Consider the following 24,512-nt stretch of genomic DNA (forward strand, 5'->3'; position numbering starts at 1 on the left):
TGCGGCACCGGGCTAGGTGTGGCGGTTCCCACAGCGAGTGCCACGTAACCACCGCGCTCCCACTAATTTGACACCTAGGGCAGGCTAGGGGCAGCGTAGGCCGGCGCGGATATTAGGGCAGAAGACGCGGGTGGGAGCAGAAGCAACGGGGCCGTGAGGTCTCGGGCCGGTGGACAGACACCCGGGAGGAAGGAGCCGCGTGGAGCGCGAGAAGGATGCGAGGAGAGGAACGTCACGCGGCCCCGTACCTCCCCGGGGCGCTGGGTCCAATGGGAGGAGGGCGCGAGCCGCACCTCAACCTGCCCGAGGACGTCACGACGCCGAGGAGGACGCCGGGCCAATGGGAGGCTGTCACGGGCAGGGGCGGGGCCCCGAGGAATTGGGCTGGGCCGCAGCGAGACAGTTGGCTGAGTCCTGTGGCCGCCGCGGGAGAAGGGGAGGACCGAGCCGGCAGCTGCGGACGTCGGCCTGTATTAAGCCTCTCGCCCGCCCTTGCCAGTTCCCGCATGGTGCCGATTTCTCACTAAGCGGCGGCGGCGGCGGCGAGGTGTGAGGGACGCACGGCGGGGGCGGCTCGGGGTCGAGGCTTCCCGTCGCCCTCACTTCCTCCTGCGGCGCCCGTGCGTGGCCGTCTCGGCCGGCGGGATGGCGGCGGCGGCGGCCCGGGGGAGTGGCCGCGCATCGGCGCCCCGGCTGCTTCTGCTCTTGCTGCTCGCGCTGCTGTGGGCCCCGACCGGCGTAGGCGCTGTTCCCGACGAAGACCTTAGCCACCGGAACAAGGAACCGCCGGCGCCTGCCCAGCAGCTGCAGCCGCAGCCCGCGGCAGTGCAGGGCCCCGAGGCAGCCCGGGCCGAGGTGAGCAGGACGGGCCGGGCCGGCTGCGGAGCCGGTGCGCGAGGTACCAGGCTCGCGGCCGCCGGGAGCGCCGCGCTCGGCCCCGGCGGCCGGCGAGGGGGAGGGGAGCCCGCCCCGGCTCCTTGGGGGTGGAGACGGTGGAGGGCGCTTCTTCCCGGGTCGGGCCCGGCCTCGCCCGGCTCCTCATGGGGGAGGGGAAGGGAGCGCCCAGCACGGCGTCCGCTGGAAACCTCCGGTCCGAGAGCACCGGGATGCTGCCGAGGAATGGGCTTCCAGGTACTCATCCCGGGTAGAAAGTTTTTAACACAGGATAGTGGGAGGTTTTTCGTATTCCCTGAGGACAACAGCATCGAACATTTCATTGTTGAAACCGCTCGTCCCAAAGTGCTTACCCAAATTCAGCTTTGCACGACCCGTGTGTTTTGCCAAATGTATATGGATTATGAAACGTGACTCTCACTTTTTAAAAACGTGCTCTGGCTTGCAGGAAGTAGCCCTCAGGAACGCAGACGAATAACCAATCTTTGACAGTACAGGGTACTGCAGCGGGGTGGGATGCCAACTCTAAGTTCATTAGCATACCAGAACCCGTTCCTTTGGTCTTATTAACGTCTTAATTTATGTTAATAGAATCACTTAGTCACTTGTATGCAGAGCCTCGGCGGCATTTTTAAATGCCTTCCCTGTACCAGGGAAACTTTCTCCTCATTTCCAATTAGGACTCCTGAATTGAGGCCTCTGGGATCTTTTCTAGTGGGAGAGTTTTGGCGCTCAGCTCTCCTAGGTCTCCACTCCCACCCAGGCTTCATTTGGCCAGTCACCACCTAACTAATCTTTTGAAATTGAATTCTCTTTTACCTCTCAGAAATCCTCAGTGAGTTGCCCCTGTATACTGACTTCAGTCCATCCTCTTCTGCCGGATGTTGAGATTTCTTCCTGATTTGGCCCCAGTCAGCCTCCAGGCCTTTTAGACACCACTCCCTTGCTCATACGCAGTACTCAAACCACTCAAACCGGAGATGTATCATGTACTTTGTGGTTAGTCTTCCCAGCAGGCAGCCTCCCTAAAAAGGCTTCAGGGAGCTTGGAGCCCACCAGCAGATACCTACTCTTTGAAGACTTCCCTAAAACTTCCTGGTTAAAAGTGATTTCTCTCTTGCCTGTCACTTCTGAGCTCAGCTGACCCTGCTAGCCATTTCCACTTTTGAAATTGAACTAAAATGCTGATTCATAAAATGTATTCTTAGTGCTTATCCGTTAACCTTCTGTCATTTAAACTCATTATCTGTCGTTAACTTGCTATTTTCAAACGAAACTACTTTTGGTTAAGTAATTTTGTGAGAGATTTTGAATGTAATGTTCCAGGCCTTTCATCAGAGTTTTAGTCATATAGTGATTTTTTGAGATATAAATAGTGGTAGGTGTGGCTATTAATAATACCCTTTTAGGCAGTTAGGAAAAATCTCGCCTTGTAAAATAAAGGCAGCAGTGTGCAGTGACTGTATTTAAGTGGACTTAAGGATCCTTGTCTTTAAAACTGGAGATGGGAAGGGAAGGGACAGGCACAATATAATATGATTTTTGTCTTTAATATTTTGATATACAGTTGACCCTTGAACAATGGGTTTGAAGTGCATGGGTTCACTTATATGTGCATTTTTTTTTCAATACAGTACTATAAATGTATTTTCCTTACGATTTTAACATTTTCTTTTCTCTAGCTTACTTTATTATAAGAACACAGTATATAATACACATATAAAATATTTATTAATCGATATCAGTGTATGTTATTGATAAGCCTTCCTGTCAACAGTAGGCTATTAGTAGTTGAGTTTTGGGGGAGCCCAAAGTTATATACAGATTTCCCACTGTGCAGGGGGGGCTCAGCGCCCCTAACCCCGCATTGTTTAAGGGCCAGCTGTATTCTTCGTGGTTCTTTTAAGATAGGAATTTATTCTTTTTTTTTTTTTTAAAGATTTATTTGTCAGAGAGAGAGCACAAGCAGGGGGAGCAGTAAGTAGAGGGAGAAGCAGGCTCCCTGCTGAGCAAGGAGCCGCATTCGGGACTCCATCCCAGGATGGTGGGATCATGACCTGAGCCGAAGGCAGACACTTAACCGACTGAGCCACCCAGGGATCCCAAGATAGGAATTTATCCCAAATTGTTCTATATTGTAGTAGGATCTAATTATCTTAATTATATTTTCATCTAATGTTTTGATAAGTCTCAGGTTTTTTCTCTATGGTGCTACAGCATGTTGGAAGAGATTTTTCATTCATGTTTTCTAAACTATGTAATATAAGTATCATTTGCTTTTTTTGTCCCGTTGTTAGAAGTAAGCTATCGTCAGGACTCAATTTGATAACCATATAAGCGAGGGCTGAATGTTGCTGGATATCTGGAAGTTTCAACCGATTTGCTTGCAGCTACATCCAGTAGATTTTAAAAGGATAGGATATTTAAATTTACTTTTTTCATGCCACTGTGTGAGAGTGGACTTCTGAAAATGGAGAGGGAAGAATCTCTCCTTTATTGGTAGACATTCATGTGTAAGATGTATTATAAAAATGTTATATCTCAGCGTACTTTGAAGCAAGATAACTGAACTTCTGACAGGGCTTTCTACATTGGGTATTTTTTTTTTTCTATAATCAGGTAAAATAGTTGGGGGGGTTCACTCTCAACTTACAGTTACAAATAAACCCCAGTTTACAAACCCTTGGAAAGAGTAGTTGTTGACCACTTGGATCCTTTCATTTATGCAGTTTATGCTTTTGGTGACTTACTCAGTTTTTTTCTTATTCCTTCCCTGGACAGAGCATGTAGTACAAGAAGCATTACGTCCATTTAGTTGAGGGAGATCAGACAGATTTAATAAAGGCAGTTTATAATTTGCTGCGTATTCTGGAAGTCCAAAGAACTGCTCTGGTTGCGTAGCAAGGTTGATAAAGCCACAAAAGCCTATTACCTCACCCAGTACAAATTCTGGTTATTGTATTTCTGCTTTACTGTTCCTTGGCATTTCTTTTATTTATTATCTTGAACTGTGAGAAGGCCTTCTTTGAGAAATTTTAAACTTTTTTCCATTTTCATGAGGTTGCAATCCTGTTCCATCCCGCCCAACCTTCCTGTTCTAGCCTCTCTATAGCAAAGATAGAGGCTGTCAGGTGACTCATCTTACTCATGATTGCTGTCTCAGAATGAAGTGATCATTACGTTACTGAGTTTGTTGGTATTCTACCATCAAAGCAATTAAAAAAATCAGTGAAGCTAAATACATTTAATACATTTCAAATCTCTATAAATACATTGTAAAACAGTAACATTTATAAAAATAAAATTTAACTCATTAAAATGTATTTATAAACATCTAATTGTTAAATATATAGTATTCTAATATGCATTAACAAGTAACAATAAAAAACAACAAACCTAACCATTCACAGATAAAAGACATGCTAGTGAAAATTTATAATAAAATACAATTTTATCTTTAAATACAATCTCTTATTTTTTATTTATTTATTTATTTTTTAAAGATTTTATTTATTTATTTGAGAGAGAGAGAATGAGAGATAGAGAGCACGAGAGGGAAGAGGGTCAGATGGAGAAGCAGACTCCCCGCTGAGCAGGGAGCCCGATGTGGGACTCGATCCCGGGACTCCAGGATCATGACCCGAGCCGAAGGCAGTCGCTTAACCAACTGAGCCACCCAGGCGCCCATTTTTTTTATTTATTTTTAAAGAACATTTTATTTAGAGAGCGAGCATGCATGAGCAAGCAGGGGAAGAGGCAGAGGGAGAGGGAGAGAGAGCATTTCGAGCAGACTCCCTGCTGAACCTGGAGCCTGACACAGGCAGGACACAGGGCTACATCTCAGGACCCTGAGATCGCCACCTGAGCTGAAATCAAGAGTCCGACGCTTAACTAACTGGGCCACCCGGGCGGCCTTACGATCTTTATAAAACCAGGGTTTTACAAGGTGTCTTATTTAAGTTGCACGTATATTTTTGTGCACATTTCCGACTTTGTGGGAAAGGCTTTTCTGACTTGATACAGTAAAGTCATGGCGAGGAGACTGTTCTAAGCCAGTTGTGAGCATTTTCCTCTGACTCCTTTATCTCCAAATTTCACTTCTTGTGTGATGACTCTTGTTGAGCGGCTTTATTGTTGTTTTCTTGCAGGGAGAACAGGCCTTTTCCAGGTAGCTGGTAGTAGCCCTTGCTTCACAGGAGCATCTGCATCTTCCCTGGCTCGGCACATGCGGCTGTGTGGCCGTGTGGCCGTGTGGCCGTGCGACCGTGCGACCAGGGTTCCCACGCTTTCATTCAGGTCGCTGCCGCCGTGTGTGCATCTGAGCTCTGGGACTTAAGTAGGAGTTATTGTTTGCCTTGTTGGCATTTTCATCCTTCTCCTGCAGATCATGAGAGCACAAAGGAATACTTTCTAAACGAGGGAACTTTCAGTTTGGAACTAATTTTGAGTAAAGATGAGTTTTATTCAGCAATTTTTTTTTTTTTTTTACATCCCAAGATGTAAATAATTTGCATCTGACACCCAAATTCAAATACTGAAATGGTGGTATTTGTATGAAGGCAGACACTGGTGTCTGATGACTGGATAGTGGGATACCAGAGTTACAGTCCCTGCCTGTGGCCCACCTGGAGCGTCTACACTGTGCCCTTCCCCATGTGTGGGGCAAGAGCTGCCGTCCGAGCCTCTTCTCTGTGTCCCCGTGCCTGTCCTCCTCTGACCTCCGCTACTTTCCCTGCTCACAGTCTTTATTCTCTCCCTTTCACTTGGCCCCTTTCTGTCTATGACACATGCCCACAGGCTTCTCCTTGAAAAAAGACCAGTAATTTAACTACTTGACTGTATTCATTTCTGTTCTTCAGTTTTATGGACCAGATTTCTTCTTCTTTTTTTTTTTTTTAATTTGTCAGAGCGAGCGAGTGTGGCAGGCAGAGGGAGAAGCAGGCTCACTGCTGAGCAAGGAGCCCGATGCGGGACTCGGTCCCGGATCATGATCTGAGCCAAAGGCAGACGCTTAACCAACTAAGCCACCCAGGAGTCCCTAGACCAGATTTCTCACTGGGAATTAGGGAATTAACTGTTCTTTCGCTGCACTTTCGTCTTCCCTTATTTGGCTTCAGTCCCTGTCTTTTCATTGAAATTCTGGTTTTGAAGGATACCTAAAACCCACCTACTTACTACATCCTGGGTTCTTTTTCAGCTCATTTCACACTGTGCACTCCTCTTGAAGAGCCCTACCCCATCTTGACTGGATAACCTTGAGTCTTAGTAAGTTTCAGTCTCTCCTCTTAAGTCAAGATAACAATTCTCAGGTTTTTGAGTAGCGGGTTAAACTGTGTATATGAAAATACTTGGCATCAAGTTAGTAGCTCAGCGAACGGTGCCTGCCCTTAACTTGACCACCTCTTGCCTGGCTCTCTGAATATCTAGGACAGTTGTATTGTTGCTGCTGTTCTTTTTACCCCCTTCACCCCTTTCCCTAGGTAAAGACCTTCTCTAAGGCTCATTTTTCAACTTAATCTAACCTCCCTTTCCCTAGGAAATCTCATCTACTTGCAGAGCTCTAGCTGATCAGTGTAGGCTGCCAGCAACCAGACACATACCTTGAGACTCTGCTGGCCTCAACTCAGGTGTCCCAATTCTGGTAGCCTCTTGGAAACCTTCATTTGAAGTGCTTTTTACTGCCTCACAGCGAACGGATCTGAAACCAAACCTTATTTTTTTCCACTTGCCCACATGTTTTGTGGGAATATAAATATTCGTCCCAGTAAACCCAGCAGAAAAACCTTACCATTATCTTTGATCCATGCCCCCACCCTGCTTTTTAAAGCTCTTTTTATATTTTCCCTTTCTGTTGTGTGCAGAATTTTCCCTTCTCTGAATTACCTTCAACAGTGGTCTTGTGCAGCTGGCCTCCTTATTGGCCCAGTGGCCGCCAGCCTTCTCTACATTCTGCCCTGATCTGTTAGCCACAGTGCCTTAATCATATTTGTGGCTTCTACTCAGAAACTTTTAAGGGCTTCTTGCTGATCAGAACACACAGGATTTTCAGTCTGGCCTCAATTTATCTTTCTCATCTTAACCCAGCCATTCATCTGACAGGTTTGCTCCCTGTTCTCAGAACATGCCTGTATTCTTTGCAATTGTCAGTCCTGGGAATGAGGTAAGGGCATGTACCCCAGTGCATTTTGAAGTTAGTCCACCCTGCCCTGTTGAGTGGCTGGTACCAAATCCTGCTAAGGCTTCAGGGAGGCTTATGAAATGAATTTCGGGGCTGACTTCCCCCGTTGGGCAAAGGTTGCCACACAGGTGTTAACTCCTCCATACTTCTGGGTAGTGAAGGAATACAGAGCCCTCACTTTCTGGTTGGACCTGCCTGAAACCAATGAATGGCCTTCAAGGAATTGGTTCTCACTTTAAAATAAGTAGAGCAAGAGATTGGGTCAAGAGATTTTTGAAGTGGTGCACAACAGGTATCTGTAATCATGTGTATGAAAAACATACCACCCAGAAGTACAGAGAACGTAGAGTGAAACAGTATGTCTCCTCCTCTCGTATTCTAGTTCCAGGGGTCAGCAGACTGCATTTTACCACCGGCTCCTTGTTTTTGTAAATAAAGTTTTTTATTGGAACAGAGCCATGCCCATTCATTAAAGTATTATCTATGGCTGTTCTCAAGCTACAGCATCTGAGTTGGGTAGTTATCACAGAGACTTTGTGGCCCATGAGGTTAAACATTTGGCCCTTTAAGAAAAAGTTTGCTGACTCCTCTTCTAGTCATCCTGGTTTTTTTCCTGTAAACACCCACTGTTAACTGTTTGCTGAGATTTGGCATGCATTAACAACTGTACTAAACTATATACCTCCCTCCCTCCCACACCCCTCCACACACATACATATAGTGACTACATACATAATAGGTGCTTTTTTCTAACTTAAAAATATCTTACTGATTTTTCTTTATTGGTATAATTAAAACATTCTAATTTTTACTTTTCTTATATTTTAGAATATTCTGATACACGGAGCAACCATTTATTTAACCAGTTCCCTGTTGATGGACATATAGTTATTTTATGTTTTGTTATTACAGATGGCATTCCATTTATACATGCTTCTAATACCAAAGGATGAACTCCCCTAGTGTTCCTTTCTTGAACTTTGTTTCAGTCATGTACCTGCCATGCCCACGGTATGCATTCACTTTCTCTTGAGGATTGCAGGGTCCTTAGGGGTGGGACTAGGCCTTGGGCTAGGCCTTACGAGGTTCTGTGTAAGTTGGATCTTGAGGAATCAAGGCGAATCACAGAAGGGAGGTAGGAAGGGCAGTAGGGGACTGCATGACTGAAGGCTGGTGGTTACCAAAAGCTTACCAGGTTCTTCTGTGGCGCTGCCCAGACTATGGCCCTGAGCCAAGTGGCCGTTCTTCTGCACTTGAAATGTGGCTCGGCTAAATGGAGATGTGCTTGAGCTGGGTGTGGTGAGTAGGTAGACACCCAGGTGGAAAAAAAGAACGCCATGTCCCCAGAGTAGTATCTTGGCTATATTGGGTTAAGTAAAATAATTTTATCTGTTTTTACTTTTTAAAATGTGGCTACCAGAAAATATAAATTACGTGGCTTGCATTATTTCCTACTGGACGGTGCTGCTGTGCAGGCTTATCCTTCAGTATGGAGTCTGGGGGTCATTGTTAGACAGTGAGGTCACATGATGAACTAACTTCATACAAAGATGAAACTGGTCGTGTTGTGGTGCATTGTGGTAACTATTTGTAACTGAGTGCTTACTGTATGCTAGGCATGACCTTAACAGCTTTCTGTGTAGTAGCTCATTTAATCTTCATAGCGACCCTGCCGCTTGAGTCACAGGGAGGTAAACTTCTGGGCCCAAGGTCATACAGTAAGTGGTAATGCCTTGGCTGTGGACCCAGGCAGTTTGGTACCGGAGCGACGCATTAGACCACTGCAAGTCATCTTGAAGGCGGATTAGAAAAAGGTGCACTGCTTGCACACTGTAAGCACTTAGGCCTTTGACAACCAATGATCATTTTCTGACCCTGTTATTAGCACTGCAAGTTTTAAAAATTGATCTCTGTAATACTCTGATCCTTTGGTTTTAAATTCTTATCACAGTGGTTGGTGGTTTAACACTATCTTTTTGAAAATCCAAGACCAGCCTAATATACAATAAAAGCTGCAAGTTGATTTTCTTATGTTCTGTGTATAGCAAGTTTTTTTGGGGGGGAGGAGAAAATCACTTTATTCTAATTCACAAATGAGAACATCACAAAAGGTGATTTAAGGAGGCACACAAATATCTGCCCAACCCCAAATTCAAACCATCTCAATGAACTTCTGTACAGTAAGAACAACCTTTTTTATTCCAATTCTGAAGAAAGCTGTATTTAATGATGGAGAAGCTTAAATGGTGGTTTTACACTTTATATATTCACCATTCACCATCAATTATATTTTTATGCTAAATTGGTTATGAGAGATGATTTTCCTTATCTTCAATTTGAACTTCTTGATTAGGCTAATCCATTTGCAAATCTGCACTGTTTCAGCACCTCGCTGAAACCTTCACAAAGCTTCAGGTCACCCTGGTTCTGGGCACCCTCCAGAAACTGTTTCATCTCATAGTGGCATGGGCCAAACTGCTGCTGCTCCTGGTATGCTGGCTGGGTTCCCTGAGGCTCCTGGTAAGTGATGTCAGGCCTTGAAGGCTCAGCATTGCCTCCTCCACTGAAGCCCCCAGTGATGGCATGACCTATCATGTGCCCAACAGCAGAGCCCACAGCCACGCCAGCTGCAGTGGTTGCCATCTGGGCCATGAGCCCTGGCTGCCCAGACGCAGCAGCAGGTGAGCCGACAGCAGCTGGTGGAGACGGTGCTGGAGGCTGAGCTGCCGGCGCTGGTCTAGGCACTGCTCTCATCTGAGGTGCCCGGCTGGCCGGAGGGGCCATGCGGGAGGTGCGGCTCCCACTTCCACGCGGCATGGTGACTTGCAGAGCAGCTCAGTGTCTCTATAGCAAGTTTTTAATATGTAGTTTTTTGTTTTGTTGTCCTCATAAGGCAAGTTTTATTTTGTCTTCATTTCACAGAGAAACAGGTTGAGAAATGTGGCCAGCGCTTTATGGCTGAGAATTACAAAGCCACAAGAATATGCAGTTTTGGGGGCACCTGGGTGGCTCAGTCGTTAAGCCTCTGCCTTAGGCTCAGGTCATGATCCCAGGGTCCTGGGATCAAGCCCCGCATCAGGCTCCCTGCTCGGCAGGAAGCCTGCTTCTCCCTCTCCCACTCCCCCTGCTTGTGTTCCCTCTCTCGCTGTGTCTCTCTGTCAAATAAATAAAATCCTTTGAAAAAATATGCAATTTTGATCCCTGTTGTGTTTTTAAAAGTAAACATTTTCTGTTTTTGAGCTTGGAGCTAATTGATAATAAATGGTGTATATTTATTCCTAAACATTTTCTTGGATTTCAGGTCCTAAATACTTTACAGTGAAATTCCTTCATACAAAAGGTATACGTGAGAGGAAAATGGTTGCATTAATGAGAGCCGAGTTAAAATGCTTATTTTTTTATGATGCTTAATGATCATAGGGTATTTGAAGAGAAAGGAAGCTCATCTTTAAAGGAACATCAGCATAGAGGGAACTAAAATGGTCATGAGAGCAAGAATTTATTTTTTTTTTAATATTTTAGAGCGAGCGAGCACGAGGGGGGTGGGGCAGAGGGAGAAGCAGACTCCCCGCTGAGCAGGGAGCTGGACTCGGGGCTTGTGGGATCATGACCTGAGCCGAAGGCAGACACTTAACCAACTGAGCCACCCAGGCGCCCAGGAAAGGAAGAATTTCTTAAAATGGTACTAGCTTAATCAAGAGCTGGCTTCCAAGGCTCTCCTTTTGATTTAGTCCTAATACCAACTATTTTCTAAAATGTTAAATTTCCCCAATTTTTAGCTCAAAGGTCTCGTCTGATAAATGCTTAAATCTTGCTGATCTTTACTGTGGAATTAGGACTCAAGTTTATGTCGTGAGTTGAGGAATGACACGCACACTAAGAATTTCAGATTTTATTCTTTGATATCTCTGACTAGGACCTTTGTAAATCAAAGTACTTCTGTTTTTACCCTGCCAAATATCAGATGTGTTTTGGGGGTTTCTTTCTCTTTTTCTCTCTCTTAGGTTTCTAGAGATTCACAGGCTTTAGAAATTAATTGAAGGTGGGCCGTTAGGTTTGGAGGAGACATTTAGAAGTGATTTGTGTAGCCCACAGTTTCCCAGCCTGGGAACTTTGATGTGTTGGATTTGGTGATTCTTTGCTGTGGGGCTTGGGGTAAGTCCCTGTGCACGGTGTCCCGTCCATAGCAGCACCTGTGGCTTCCGCCTGCCAGGTGCTGGTAGTTCACCTTCAGTTGTGACAACCAGTGTCTCTGGATGTTGTGTAAAGACCCCTGAGAGACAAAATGGCCCAGGTTGCAGACCTCCGACACAGCGCATGTCCCATAAGTGGAGGTTCTCTTCTCTGGAACTCTGATGTGGAGGAAGAAACTTGCTGCCTTCTCTAGCGGTCCAGTTCGGCTTCACATGGCTCTCTTGGGGGAGAAATCTTTTCTCAGGGTTAAACTAAAATCTGCCACCTAAACGTTTACTACCATCTGTGACCTTATAGTTCTACCTCTTAGGGTCGCACAGCATAGATACAGACCCACAGACAAACTTTCACAGTCGTGGGAACATAGGCACACGGTCCTTCCTAGTCTCTTATTTGATTGTTTTAGAGCCTGAGTTGGCAAAATTTTTTTAATGGGCCAGGTAATATTTTAGGTTTTTAAGGTCTCTGTTGCATAGTTTTCGCTTCCTTCTTCCGTCCCTCCTCCTTCCGTCCCTCTTTTTATTTTTTGCAACCCCTTAAAAATGTAAAAGCATTCTTAGCTGACACAGACTGGTCGTGGGCTCTCAGCAGCCTGCCAGTCCCTGTTTTAGAGCCTCTTCTGCCTGGGATGATCTTCAGGGGGCAGGGCCTTCTCCACGGTGTGCCCCGGAGCCGGGCCCCGGAGCCGTACAGAACTCTGGGTAAGAGCTGAGCAGCATGGAATAATGGACTTGTCACTAACTGTTAAATGTATTTAAAGTACTGTTTTGCTTGTTTGAGCGTGGTCACATTTTCAGCTTAAAATGACCTTAATGCCAACCAAGACTTTGGTTTGTCTTTTTTATTAGGCCACATGACACCGCCTAGGATATTTTTAGACTTGAGCATAGGACCATCCATATATCCATTTATATATATATTTTTAAACAGTTTTAATTTTTTTTATTGAAGTGTAGGTGACACACAGTGTTACGTGAGTTTCGGGTGTACAGCATGGTGATGGGACAGCTCTGTGTGTTCGCTACCTCACAGGTGTGGCTACCGTCTGTCGCCATACAAGGCCACCACGGCACCTTTGCTGTCCCTTTCATTCCCATGACGTACTCCATAACTGCAAGCCTGTATCCGCACTCTCCTCCCCTCATTTTGCCCTTCCTCCCGCTGGCAACCATCAGTTCTCCGTAATTGTGAGTCTGTTCCTGCGTTTTGCTTGTTTGTTTATGCATTTGCTTTGTTTTTTAGATTCCATGTGTAAGTGAAACCATATGTAATTGTCTTTCTCTGATTTCACTTAGCATAATACCCTTTAGGTCCATCCATGTTGTTGCACATGGCAAGATCTCATTATGTTTTAAAGATTTTATGTATGTATTTGAGAGAGCGCAAAAGCGGGGGGTGGGGGGGCAGAGGCAGAGGGAGAAGCAGGATCCCCTGCTGAGCAGGGGGCCCGATGCAGGGCTCGATCCCGGAACCCTGGGATCACGACCTGAGCCCAAGGCAGACGCTCTCCTGATTGAGCCACCCAGGCGCCCCAGGATCTCATTTTTTTTGGCTGAGTAATACTCCAGTGTGTGTGTGCGCACGCGCGCGCGTGTGTGTGAGAGAGAGAGAGAGAGAGAATACCACATCTTTATTCATCTTTCTGTTGATGGACACTTTAGTTTGCTTCCCTATTTGGCTATTGTAAATAATGCTGCAGTAAACATAGGGGTGCATAGATCTTTTCAAATTAGTGTTTTTGTTTTCTTTGGGTAAATGCCCTGTACTGGGTCATAGGGTAGCTCTATTTTTAAGTTTTTGAGGAGCCCCTGTACTGTTTTCCACAGTGGCTGCATCGGTTTGCATTCCCACCAGGTGCACAAGGGTTCCTTTCCTCCACATCCTCCCCAACACTTGTTGTTTCTTATCTTTTTGATTCTAGCCATTCTGACAGGTTTAACGTGTAAACTCATTATGGCTTTTTTTTTAAAGATTTATTTATTTATTTATTTGAGAGAGGGAGAGAATGAGAGATAGAGAGCACGAGAGGGAAGAGGGTCAGAGGGAGAAACAGACTCCCTGCTGAGCAGGGAGCCCGATGCGGGACTCGATCCCGGGACTCCAGGATCATGGCCCAAGCCGAAGGCAGTCGCTCAACCAACTGAGCCACCAAGGCGCCCCTCATTATGGCTTTGATTTGCATTTCCCTGATGAACGATGTGGAGCATCATACCATGTGGCTGTTGGCCATCTGGATGTCTTTGGAAAGACACCTGTTCAGGTCCTCTGTCCATTTTTAATCAGATTATTGGGGTTTTTTTGGTGTTCTGTAAATTCTTTGTATCTTTTTATATCCAGCTATATTAAATCTCAGTTAGAGCCCTTTCTTGCTCTAGCCTTTTGAGAGCTTTCTGGATCCTGTTTTGTCCTATAAAATCTTAAAGGAATTTCTCTTCGCTTTCTGTTACTTGAATATTTGGTAAGCGTATGTGGCTCTTCCGCTCAAGTCACAGGTCAGAATTTGAATGAGACGTAGCTGAGAGCTGAACCTGAAACCACAGATACTTAGAAAATAGGGTAGTTTTACTATGTGGCTAAGCTGGTCTCTATTCTTTTTTAAAAAAAATTCTTTTGTAGAATTGTACTCGGATCTGCATCGTAGCATCCATAAATTAGAGGTTTTGGTCATTACAGATGGCTTTCAAAGTCCTTAGACAGTGAGTCAGTGACCATGACAGAAAAACTTTAATTCATATTCAAAAATGAAAGAATTTTAATGATTTTTTTCAAAAAATAGCTGATACATAATATATATATATTTTTTTTATTTCAGAAAGGATTTACACCAGCTGCCCCGGTTCATGGCAATAAAGAAGATCCGGCTGCCCAAACAAATTTGGGATTTATCCATGCGTTCGTCGCCGCCATATCGGTTATCATTGTATCTGAGCTGGGCGACAAGACATTTTTCATAGCGGCCATCATGGCCATGCGCTATAACCGGCTGACGGTGCTGGCGGGGGCCATGCTCGCCTTGGGCCTGATGACGTGCCTGTCAGGTGAGTGCGCTTCTTCCTCCCCGTGACCTTACTGAATTAAGGAGGAAGCGTGGTGTGGGGTATTGAGTCCTTGACTTGTTTAGCTAGCTGGTCAGGTGCACTTGGGTTGACTGAGTTCCAGAATCTAGTAAACAGAAAATAGTGTCAGGTACGTACATGACTAAAAACCATGCTGTACTTTTAAAAAAAATGAAAATTTCAGTGATTCACAGCCAAGATCTGTACTCCTCATTTATTCATGAGTTTTTTATCCTGGGTTTGGCTGTGTATACCCTTGCTTTTTTTTTTTCTTTTCAGTCCAGATAAGCTTCTATCTGATCTCTTAGAAATAGGACTCAAGTCACAACAGAGCATTATCGATTGAAGGACATTTCAAGGACGTGTTGGAAAGCAGTAACTTTTGAAGGACATTTGGTAATCAGTAACTGAAGAGTCACTTTCAGTTTGTTGTGTTTGATTAAGATGTTCTTACCCTTTATAATAAAGGGATGGAATGTTCTTAGATTCCCAGTTTGTGTTACTATTGCATAGGCTTCAGTTTTTCAAAGAATTAGACCAGGAGAAAGTAAGCTTAACACTAAATAATGAGGCATAGCTGAGTCTCTGATTCAGAAGCCACCCCAAGCCACCTAGCTGGGTGGAAAACTGAGCTTTCCCCTGAGAGTCAGACGTGGGTGGGAACCTGACTGTCGCGGAATGGCCTACTGATAAGTTCCTTAACCTGCCAGCCTCAGTGTCCCCATCTGTGGAATGGAGACAGACGATAATGCCTACTTCTCTCGTCGGGTTGCAGTCTGTGTTAAATGTTTCAGGTGCTCGGTCCTTCAACCCTCCGCACCTCCCCCACCTCTCACGGAAGCTGGTTCTTCAAGTATGGAGCAGGTTGTTTTTGGCTGCTTGGACGCCTATTAGAGTTTACATCATTTTAAACCTATTATAAATGAATAGTTTACTGATTAAAATAATCGGACTAATTTTCACATTTTAGAAGTTAGTTATGGCATCATATTTCATAATAAAAACAATTTTTTCTTCAAAAACAAATTTTGATATAGGAAATAGGAAAAGTGGAGCGGGTTGTGGGTGAAATTGTGTTTAGAATGAGTTTGAGTAATATCGGAGAATTTTTTTTTTTTGAAACTTTTATTTTTGGCTTTGTGGGTAACTTGAAAACTGGCCTTTCTGCCGGTTCCCTCCTCAGAACCCGGTGCCAAGGGTTCCCCCACCTCTTCCATGCGATCAGTTCCTTTTCCTCAGCCGGATGGCTCGCTGAGTCCCCGGCCCAGGCCCGTCTGCCACCCACCGGCCCCACTCACCGCTGCTGTGGGGAACAGGCTGCAGCAGGGGTCTGCACGCCTTTTCCTTGGGTATCCAGGATCACTTGGAGAAACTCTGTACCCCCCCCCCCCGCTCACATAGAAGTTGTCAAAGTTTTCACCATAAGTTTAAGATGTTGCAAAGATCTAATTTCTGCTATATTGTGTAAAATAAAACTGTTAAGGTATTCTTTTAAAATAAATCAAATGGGATCTAAATACCATTAGCAGTTTGATACCCACTGTCAGCTTCATTCCTTTAAAAATACCTGAACAAACTCTTTAACATTTGGACATTGGCATTGTTCTTTTTTCCTTTAATTCTTACTTTCCTCCTAGAATTTTACCCTAATGATAACTTTCTGCTTCAAAATCTTTTATGGACTTTGCTCATTCAGATTTAGCTCGTTCAACACAGTCATTTATCTGTAGCACAAATATGCATATAAATTGAAATTTTTTTAAAGATTGATTTAGTTATTTTAGAGAGAGTGTGCACATGCAGGGGGAGGGGGAGGGAGAGGGAGAGAGGGGAGAGAGAATCTCAAGCAGACTCCCTGCCGAGTGTGGAGCCTGACATGGGGCTCCATCTCACAACCCTGAGATCACGACCCGAGCAGAAATCAAGAGTCAGAGGCTTAACCGACTGAGTCACCCAGGTGCCCCCATAAATTGAATTTTAAAAGAGACTGACGGTTTCCTTTGTTGTCTCCAAATGTAATATTTTTTACAGATTAAGTTATAGTTATTAATAGTACACAGTTGGGTGCCTGGGTGGCTCAGTTGGTTAAGCGACTGCCTTCGGCTCAGGTCATGATCCTGGAGTCCCAGGATCGAGTCCCACATCGGGCTCCCTGCTCGGCAGGGAGTCTGCTTCTCCCTCTGACCCAACCCCCTCTCATGCGCGCTCTCTCTCTCTCTCTCTCTCACTCATGCTTTCTCTCAAATAAATAAATAAATCTTTAAAAAAAAAGGCAAAATGTATCACAAGCTAAATACATTTATATTACTTATATTTAGCTAATATATCACACTACCTAAACCATTTTTTCAAAGTTTGGAAATGCATCTCTTCATGAAATGATAGAACTGTTTGTTTTTGAGTAGGCTCCATGCCCAGTGTGGAGCCCAGTGTGGGGGGTTTGACCTCTATCTGAGACCACGACCTGAGCTGAGATCCAGAGTCAGATGCTTAACCAACTGAGCCACCCAGGCACCCCAGAACTATTCTTTTAAAATTAGTTTATATGTCCATGGACCAGTATTTTTATTGACCAAAGGAAGTAAGGTTTAGCTTCAACTCTAATCTTTATTTTTTTTTTCATAGAGAGGTAAAGGCGGAGAAATTTTATTCACATAAATAAGTAGATAGTAAGGAATTTTGTTACAATCATACTCAGTTCATTGGACTCCTGAGTTTTAAGCTAAAAATTATATACTAGTCATCAAAAATATTTTTTAATGCTTTACCAGCTGACAAATTAATACTGCTAAATAAGATTTGAAATACTGCTGTCAATTTTGTTGAAAGCAGAGGATTGGAAACCATCAAGTATACCAAAAAGAGTTTCTCTGAAATTTATCAAATGACTGTTCTTGTACATGTTAGTCTTTTACTTTAGAAGTACCTTGTTTAACTGGCTATTAAAAATGATTGAGAAATATTGTTCATTTTAGTGTACTTTTGCCAATAAGGGATTTTGTTTAAAAACTGTATCACATCACATATTTTGAATACGTTTTTTTGCCAGTGCCTTGGAGCTGCAGATTTGGCTCCATCAGTTTATGGAAACTGTCTACCACCTGACCTAACTGCCATAGCAGTTCTAGTAGGTCCATAGTAAATCATCCAAGCCAGGCTTGTTTTCTGTCCGAAATCATTTGACTTGGTTTTTGAATTGAAATGAACGTGATATACATCCCCATGACAACCATCTGCTTTAGAATCCTTCTAAAATAGATGCGGGGGGGGGGGGGGGCTGGATTAGGAGAGGGAGCCAGCTTTGAGAGTGCCACCAGGGTGAGAGAAGACCCCACGGGCTTTAGTGTTGCCTTCTGAGGCTTTCTTTGCTTTGTGTAACAAAACTCTGCCTTAGGGAAAACGCCTTCATTTACACCGGTTGGGGAATGAAAGAGGCATGATTTCTCAGTGAAAATTGTCATTCCTGCCAAGGCCAAAACACCCTATTTCTAATGCCATGCGCATTGGTTCCAACAAACATAATGCCGTTATTTCTGATGTCATACCCTTCCCAGCAACTTGCATAAGACAGGGAAGCCCCAAAGCCCTGTGTCTGGTTTATGATACCTTGATTGAGGACCCCAGTATTTTAGACCTCCTCTTTGCTGCCCGAGGATATATATTTTTCCATACTGTGAGGAAATGCACCAGAGAAAACTGGGTAAAAGGCAACCTTGTAAAGGGGACAAAACGCAAGCGAAGGAGGGATGGGGAGAAAGGGGAGCCTGACTGACTCCTTAACTACAAGCACATTTCAGGCAGATGAGTTTTAGGAAAGACAAGTGGAACTTGGGGAAATTCCTTTATAAAGTATTCATCCGTGTCCCCTTGTGAAGTCTTTAAATATCCCTGGGAGTAACAGCCCCAATTTGGAGATGGTACACTTGGAAGTCTTACCCCTTTCCGACGCGAGCGGAGGGCTCATTATGTTAGGCAGGCCCCTCCCTTCGCTGGGGGTCGGGGGTTCACCTAGCCTTTCTGTGCCGTTCCACAGCAGAGATGATCATCCTGTGTGCTTCAGAGTTTTATTACTGCCGCTCTTCCTCCTCATTGCCTTTCTCCCATTTTCCTCCTTATCCACTTGTAATCTGATTTCTGCTCTGACACCTTTGGAAAGGCTTCAGTAATCAGCTTTCCTTATTAGAGTTCAGTTTTCATTTTCGTGAGCCCCCTCACACCACATTCCTGGGCTTTCCCACCTTTTTATTCTCTTGGCTTCTGTGATGCCCTGTGTTTATAGTTCTCTCTGGGAAAAAAATTCTGTGCCATTGAATATTCATATTCCCCACAGTTTTATTCTGGGCCCATTTTCCCCCTTCACACTGATATCCCTGTGCTGAGTGTTCTCAGTTTAATTACCTGAAAGTCAGTGAGTCCCAAATCTCTCTCTTCACTCCAGGTGATTTTTCTTGCAACTTCTACATTGCCAAGATGTAGAAAGACCAGGACATAACTTATTCTGACTTGTTGCAAAGTCCTTGCTTAAAGAGAAGTAACGTCTCACTGTTTCCAGAGCAAAAGTGCTTGAGTGTCTGAGGGAAAGTTTCCAAAGAAAGAGGAAATAGAGGGACAGTAACCAGAGGAAGAAAAGTTACAATGCCAGGTAGTTTTTTGTTCTCTCTGGAGAGGTCAGGCAGAAAAGATGGCAGCATAAGTGTCTGTAAGTATCAAGGTTTGTTTTTGTTTTTTTTAGATTATCTGAAGATAGAAGGAAAACTGAGTTTAGGAGACTTAAAGAGGCTTGCTACATTCCATTTTAAAATTTAAAACTTTTATGGAAAATATTTTAAATTCACAAAGTTGCAAAAATAAAACAGTACAAAGAACACCTATATACCTTTTTATCTAGATTCCCTGTTAACATTTTACCTCATTTGCTTCAGCGTTTGTGACCTGTCCCTGTCTAAACAAAATTATGCATGTGTATGCACATACATGATTTATAGGTTGTAGATAGAAGTGACATATACATGCTATATCTGTAGATACATAAAGTATGTGCATATACACATAATTCATATATATATGCATGTATTTATATACACGGATAGAGTGATATGTGCTTTGCCATCCTTATTTTGTGTCAGGTGACCTAACACGCTCTCTAGCAGCATCCCCTCCTGTAGAGGAGCAAGTCTAGGTCAGCTGTTAGATTTGGGTCTTTTTAGTGTTTTAATCTGAAATACTTCCACAGCCTTTTCTCGTGTTTTACAATGTTAACATTTTTTTTTTTTTTAAAAGAATACAGCCATTAATGGATTGCTCCTCATCTCGTGTCGGTTTGCTGTTTTCTCGTGATTAGATTAAGGCCGTGCCTTCTTGACCAGAATACGGCCTTGGTGGTGTTTGTTCCTCTAAGAGGTTACATCTGGAAGAACATGATGTCCATCTGTCTCTCACTGATGTCAAGATTTCTCTTGTGTATGGTCTTTTTCTCTGCAAATGATACGCAGTCTTTACGGGGACACTGTAAAACAGTACAGCTGCTCTGTGCCCATTTACAGTGGGTGATTCTCGCATGATCTGCGCGCTCCCTTGATGCCTGTGGAGCGATGGTTTGCTGGTTCTGGGGCCCCATCCCCGTTTCCCGTGGGCCCCGGCACTAACAAAGAGCTAACAAAGAGCTCCTTCCCATCCCATGGGCTCGTCTATGTGCTGTCAGTATCAATTGGGGAATTCAGTTTTCAGTAGGTTTTAATTACTTAACTATATTGCTTAAATTGTCCCAGATTTGGCTGGTGGGAGCCCCTGCAAGCTGGCTCCTAGTCCTTGTGTCATGCTCCCATCATTCTTTATGCTCTTGCTAACTTTCCAGTCTAACAGTATAGGGCAGGTGCATCTTGTGCCCCATCGGCCGAGCCCTGGAGTTAGCTGTTTTCCCGAGGAGCCTTTTCAGGAGGATGCTGTTAGAAACCAAGATCTGCATGTGAAGTGGGCTTGTTACAGAGATGTCTTTGCTTCGTGGCCTTTTCAGTGGATAGAGCAGAAAATCTACGTATCGTGTGTGTGCATGCACATACATGTAGATGTATATATTCATACATATAATTAAAACATGTACACAGAAACACAGATTTGATGTCTTTCTAAACATGATTTTAAAATCTTCAATTTTGTAATGTAGCGAACTGGGAATACATTTGATGTGGTTACACATTTGATGTTCAGATGGATATGGTTATACATTTGATCAGGCAGATTTTAAGTGTTGTACTCATAAAAAGAGCATGTGAAGTGGAGTAATTGCATTTATTATGTATATGGAACGTCCTTTGGCCTTCCATAGTTTTAAGTTTTAAATACTGAACTGATAATACTGGTATAATTTATGTTTCACAGTTAGGATTTGGGTCCTTGATATGGTTCCAAGTATAGTTTTTTGTTTAACTTAATACAGTTGTCCTCTTTTTTTAATGATAGGAAAGAATGGTACTGAATAAATTTAAGTCTATTGTAAATGTTATTTTAATATATGTAGGATTTTCTTTTATAAGACATACTTACTTGAAGTAGTTAAAAAGGAGCAGAGTTTGAATCCTACCTCTCATGGAGAATCTTGTCATGATTCTTCACTATAGAAGTTTGTAATTTAAAGAACTGTGAGGAAGAAATATCACTTACATATGAAAGTTGTATAAGATCTCAGGATCCTTAGAGGGCATCATCGTTAAGTTCCTCCCTAAAGTACTGTGCCCCACGGGACATGTGGTGAGCCAGCCCCTGGCCGTGTCCAGAGAGGAGTTCATTCTCTCCCCAAGGAACACATGCTGTCTTCCGCTGCACCACTGATCTCATGATGTTAGGCCCCTGGCTTGATCTCAGGGTCTGAAATTGGCGGAGGGAAAGAAGTGGAATTATTTAAGGTTTAATATGTATTAGATCAGCTTCTTATGTGAATCACTTTTCCTTTAGAACGGTGTGTTTTGTTTTTTTTTTAAGATTTATCTGATAGAGCGAGCGAGTGCGTGAGTGGGGGAGGAGCAGGGGGAGAGGGAGACAGAATCTGAAGCAGGACTCTGTGTGCTGAGCACGGAGCCAGACACAGGGCTTGATCCCTGGACCCCGAGATCATGACCTGAGCTGAATTTAAGAGCCAGCCGCTCAACCGACTGAGCCACCCAGGCACCCCAAGAACAGTGTTAAATTATGATTTCCAAAGTTAACTATTTTGTGGGTTAGTTGTGATGCCTGCTAATTAACTGGGCACACTGTTGCATTTTCTTCCAGTTTTGTTTGGCTATGCCACCACAGTCATCCCCAGGGTGTATACATACTATGTTTCAACTGCATTATTTGCCATTTTTGGCATTAGAATGCTTCGAGAAGGCTTAAAGATGAGTCCAGATGAAGGTCAAGAGGAATTGGAAGAAGTTCAAGCGGAATTAAAGAAAAAAGATGAAGAAGTAAGTCATGGCAGGTATTAAATATCTGGACCAAAAAAGCACGCAGCTAAGAATCAACACTATGCACAGGTTCTTCGGTGGTCATCCCTATCCGTGTGAGATGTGTGGGCCACACAAGAATAGCTTGTTGTGCCTGGTTTGCATTCTTAGAGCTGTCTGTGATCAGACTCTGGGTGAGTGGGTATGTGGTAGGCAGGGACGCTGGGCGGAATGCTGGCCTCACGTGATCAGGATTCTCAGTGATTATAAGTTCCCGCAAAGCAGGAACTGTACCTTGTATTTTATGTTTCTTGCCACGGCATTTAGGACAGTAAGGGAGCAGTAAAGACTGATTTTGTTGCAGAGGAATGGAAGAATTGAGAATATAGTGTTTGTTGTGTGAGAGTGGTTCAAAAGAAAAGTTTGGGGTCACATAATTTTAGTTTCAGCATATTCCATAAAATTTAAACACTTTCTCAGGGAAAGGTTAAGTAATTTTGATACTATTTTGATTTGCTTCTTGGGTTTAATGTCTCCTCTTTCTCTCCTTTTTTTTAAAAATTTAGTTTCAAAGAACCAAACTCTTAAATGGACCAGGAGATGTTGAAACGGGTACAAGCACGACGCTACCTCAGAAAAGATGGCTGCATTTTATCTCACCCATCTTTGTTCAGGCCCTTACATTAACATTCTTAGCAGAATGGGGTGATCGCTCACAACTAACTACAATTGTTTTGGCAGCTAGAGAGGTGAGTGATACTTGAGAAACAGCTGCTTCTGTATTAGTAGTAAAACTAAGCGTAACAATGTTACTTTGTTCCAGAGGACCCTGGACAGTCCGTCTGGGCCAAGACTGCTTCACATGCTGGACTATTTTAGACCTAATAATCCTGATTCTCTTTAAAATGGCCCATCTCCAGCTTCTGTAGTCAGATGGCATTCTGTGTCCCAACTGAATTGGCGTCTTTAGATTTCTCTTGTTGCTCCTCTTCCCTTCAGTTTTGCCGAAATGATACCGTGGCAGTTGTCTTGACTTGGTTTTGTCTTTCCTTAGAACCTTAGTGTTGTGGGCGGTTACTTTACAAAATAACATTCAGTGGAAAATAAACAGCCTAACTGTCCAGTGTGGAGAAATTAGTTATTTACAAATTTCTCTTTAGCTCTGGGAATACTCACTCCTCCGCAAACATAAGACTTTTAGGAAATTGAAACGTTCACAGTGCTTATCTCTGGGTAGTGCAATTACAATTGACCTGCTTCTGGATATACACTTTCACTGATCTTAGTCCCTGAATACTAAGGCCTAGAACAGTAAGCTAGAAGAGATTTCTGATCCCTTTGCACCTTTGCTCTAAAGATACAGAACCTGCGGCGCAGACACTGGGCGACTTGTCCAAAGATAAGCTAGTTGGTAGCAGGGGCAAGGACTAGAAGCTGAGGCTCTCTGCCTTCTCGCATTTTCTTCTATATCTTGTTTGTAGTTGCCAAATGCCACTTAATTTAAAAGATAAATTGGGGGGGGGTGTTTTTAAAATTTTCACCTTTCTTTTGGGAGGAATTAGTTTCACATGAGGTGTCTTACCGTTCACACGGGCTTATTACGATTTACTGAGGAGATGGTTGTGGAAAGCAGTGCTGCAGCAACTTTTCAGGCTCTCCGTGATCTTAGCTGATACCGTGTCTTTTTTATATGTTAAATTGCACTGATTTTATCCAGTGGTAGGATTTAGAGAACAAGCTTGAGTTGAATGTGTCCTTGGCTCCTAAGGAGACAAGTTCCTTAACGTAGGCCCCAGTTTCAAACAAGAGTTGAAGGCCAGGACGGGGCTGTTTCATCAGAGAAACATCAAAAATGCTGTATTAATAAAAAAGTAGAACTCCATTTTTCACTCGAGTCCTGTATTTTAAAACTTCCTTGGAAAATGTCACCGTAATGGCTGTGCCTTACATTTTTCTTGATTTCTAGCCTTCTTTCTTGGCTTTCAGAGTGCCAGGATTGGGACTTGAAAGTAAGCGACCTTTTGGTGGTGGTGGTGGTGATGGTGGGGTGGTTCTGCCAGAGTGAGTTGTTATGACAGTAGAAATGGCTGCATTTTCCTTAATAGCGTCATCTGTATGGCACAGAGTGACTTGGGAAAGGTCCAGGTCCGCTGTCCCCGTGCGCTCCCTTGGTGCCGCCGCATTCTGGCAGCGTGGCATGTGCTGACCAGGCTCGAGTCTTGTGCTGTGTGATAGATTACTGCACCATTTCTTCTGAAGATGCGGCGTTTAGCTACTTCATGGGGTGGTTGTGTAGATGAAGCAGAGAATGTGCATAGGTTCCCCCCCCACCAGCACCGTTAGCCACTTGCCCTGCTACGAGCACCGTGGGGATGGTAGTGAGCTCTTCAGGGGCAGCAATAGGGGTGGTCTGTTTTTGTTCCTAACTTTTTTTGGTAATTTTTTATATAAACCATGCTGGAGTGCAGTTCAGTTTATTTTAGTCTGAACTTTATTTCTGCTTCCAACACTGTCCTTTGAGGATGTTAATTAGGTACTAAGCAAAAAAAAAAAAAAGTGGGGGATGAGGTTCCAGGGTCAAATAAATTTTGCAAATAACAAAGACTGAAAACTTCTGTCTTAAAGGAACTATTTAATTGTACTTGACCCAGTGATTTTTGAAGCATCACTTTCCAGTAGAATGGCCCCATCTCCCAGGATGCCAGCTTGGAAGTGAGAACTCGCAGAGTCTGAGCGGTACAGTCCCACCCCACCCCTTCACAGAGCAGC

The 24,512-nt window shown here is 43.9% G+C and overlaps 2 protein-coding genes and 1 pseudogene across 3 annotated transcripts in view; 1 reads left to right on the plus strand and 2 right to left on the minus strand.

Annotated features, from left to right (window-relative positions):
• Positions 1-378: 378 nt before the first annotated feature.
• TMEM165 (transmembrane protein 165) overlaps positions 379-24,512 on the plus strand; it is a 27,053-nt gene continuing 2,919 nt past the window's right edge. Inside the window, exons 1-4 of the mRNA XM_025887067.2 lie at positions 379-855; positions 14,079-14,304; positions 21,589-21,764; positions 22,310-22,492. Of these exons, the coding sequence (XP_025742852.1) occupies positions 646-855; positions 14,079-14,304; positions 21,589-21,764; positions 22,310-22,492 (795 nt within the window). The 5' untranslated portion in view covers positions 379-645. The remainder of the gene's footprint in view (positions 856-14,078; positions 14,305-21,588; positions 21,765-22,309; positions 22,493-24,512) is intronic.
• On the minus strand, positions 9,358-9,905 carry LOC112835573 (coiled-coil-helix-coiled-coil-helix domain-containing protein 2 pseudogene; annotated as a pseudogene).
• Positions 14,288-24,512, minus strand: part of CLOCK (clock circadian regulator) — a 154,739-nt gene continuing 144,514 nt past the window's right edge. The window contains exons 24-25 of one of the 2 annotated variants that reach the window (XR_012377922.1): positions 15,079-15,235; positions 14,288-14,428 (exon numbers count right to left, since the gene is read on the minus strand). The gene's annotated coding sequence lies outside the window, so the exon portion shown is untranslated. Of the gene's footprint in view, positions 14,429-15,025; positions 15,236-24,512 lie in introns of both variants that reach the window. The other variant, XR_012377923.1, reaches the window with a different exon arrangement.

This window comes from Callorhinus ursinus, unplaced genomic scaffold (assembly GCF_003265705.2).
Source record: "Callorhinus ursinus isolate GAN/ISIS: 27379988/994484 unplaced genomic scaffold, GSC_fseal_2.0 scaffold4, whole genome shotgun sequence".
Classification (NCBI taxonomy): domain Eukaryota; kingdom Metazoa; phylum Chordata; class Mammalia; order Carnivora; family Otariidae; genus Callorhinus; species Callorhinus ursinus.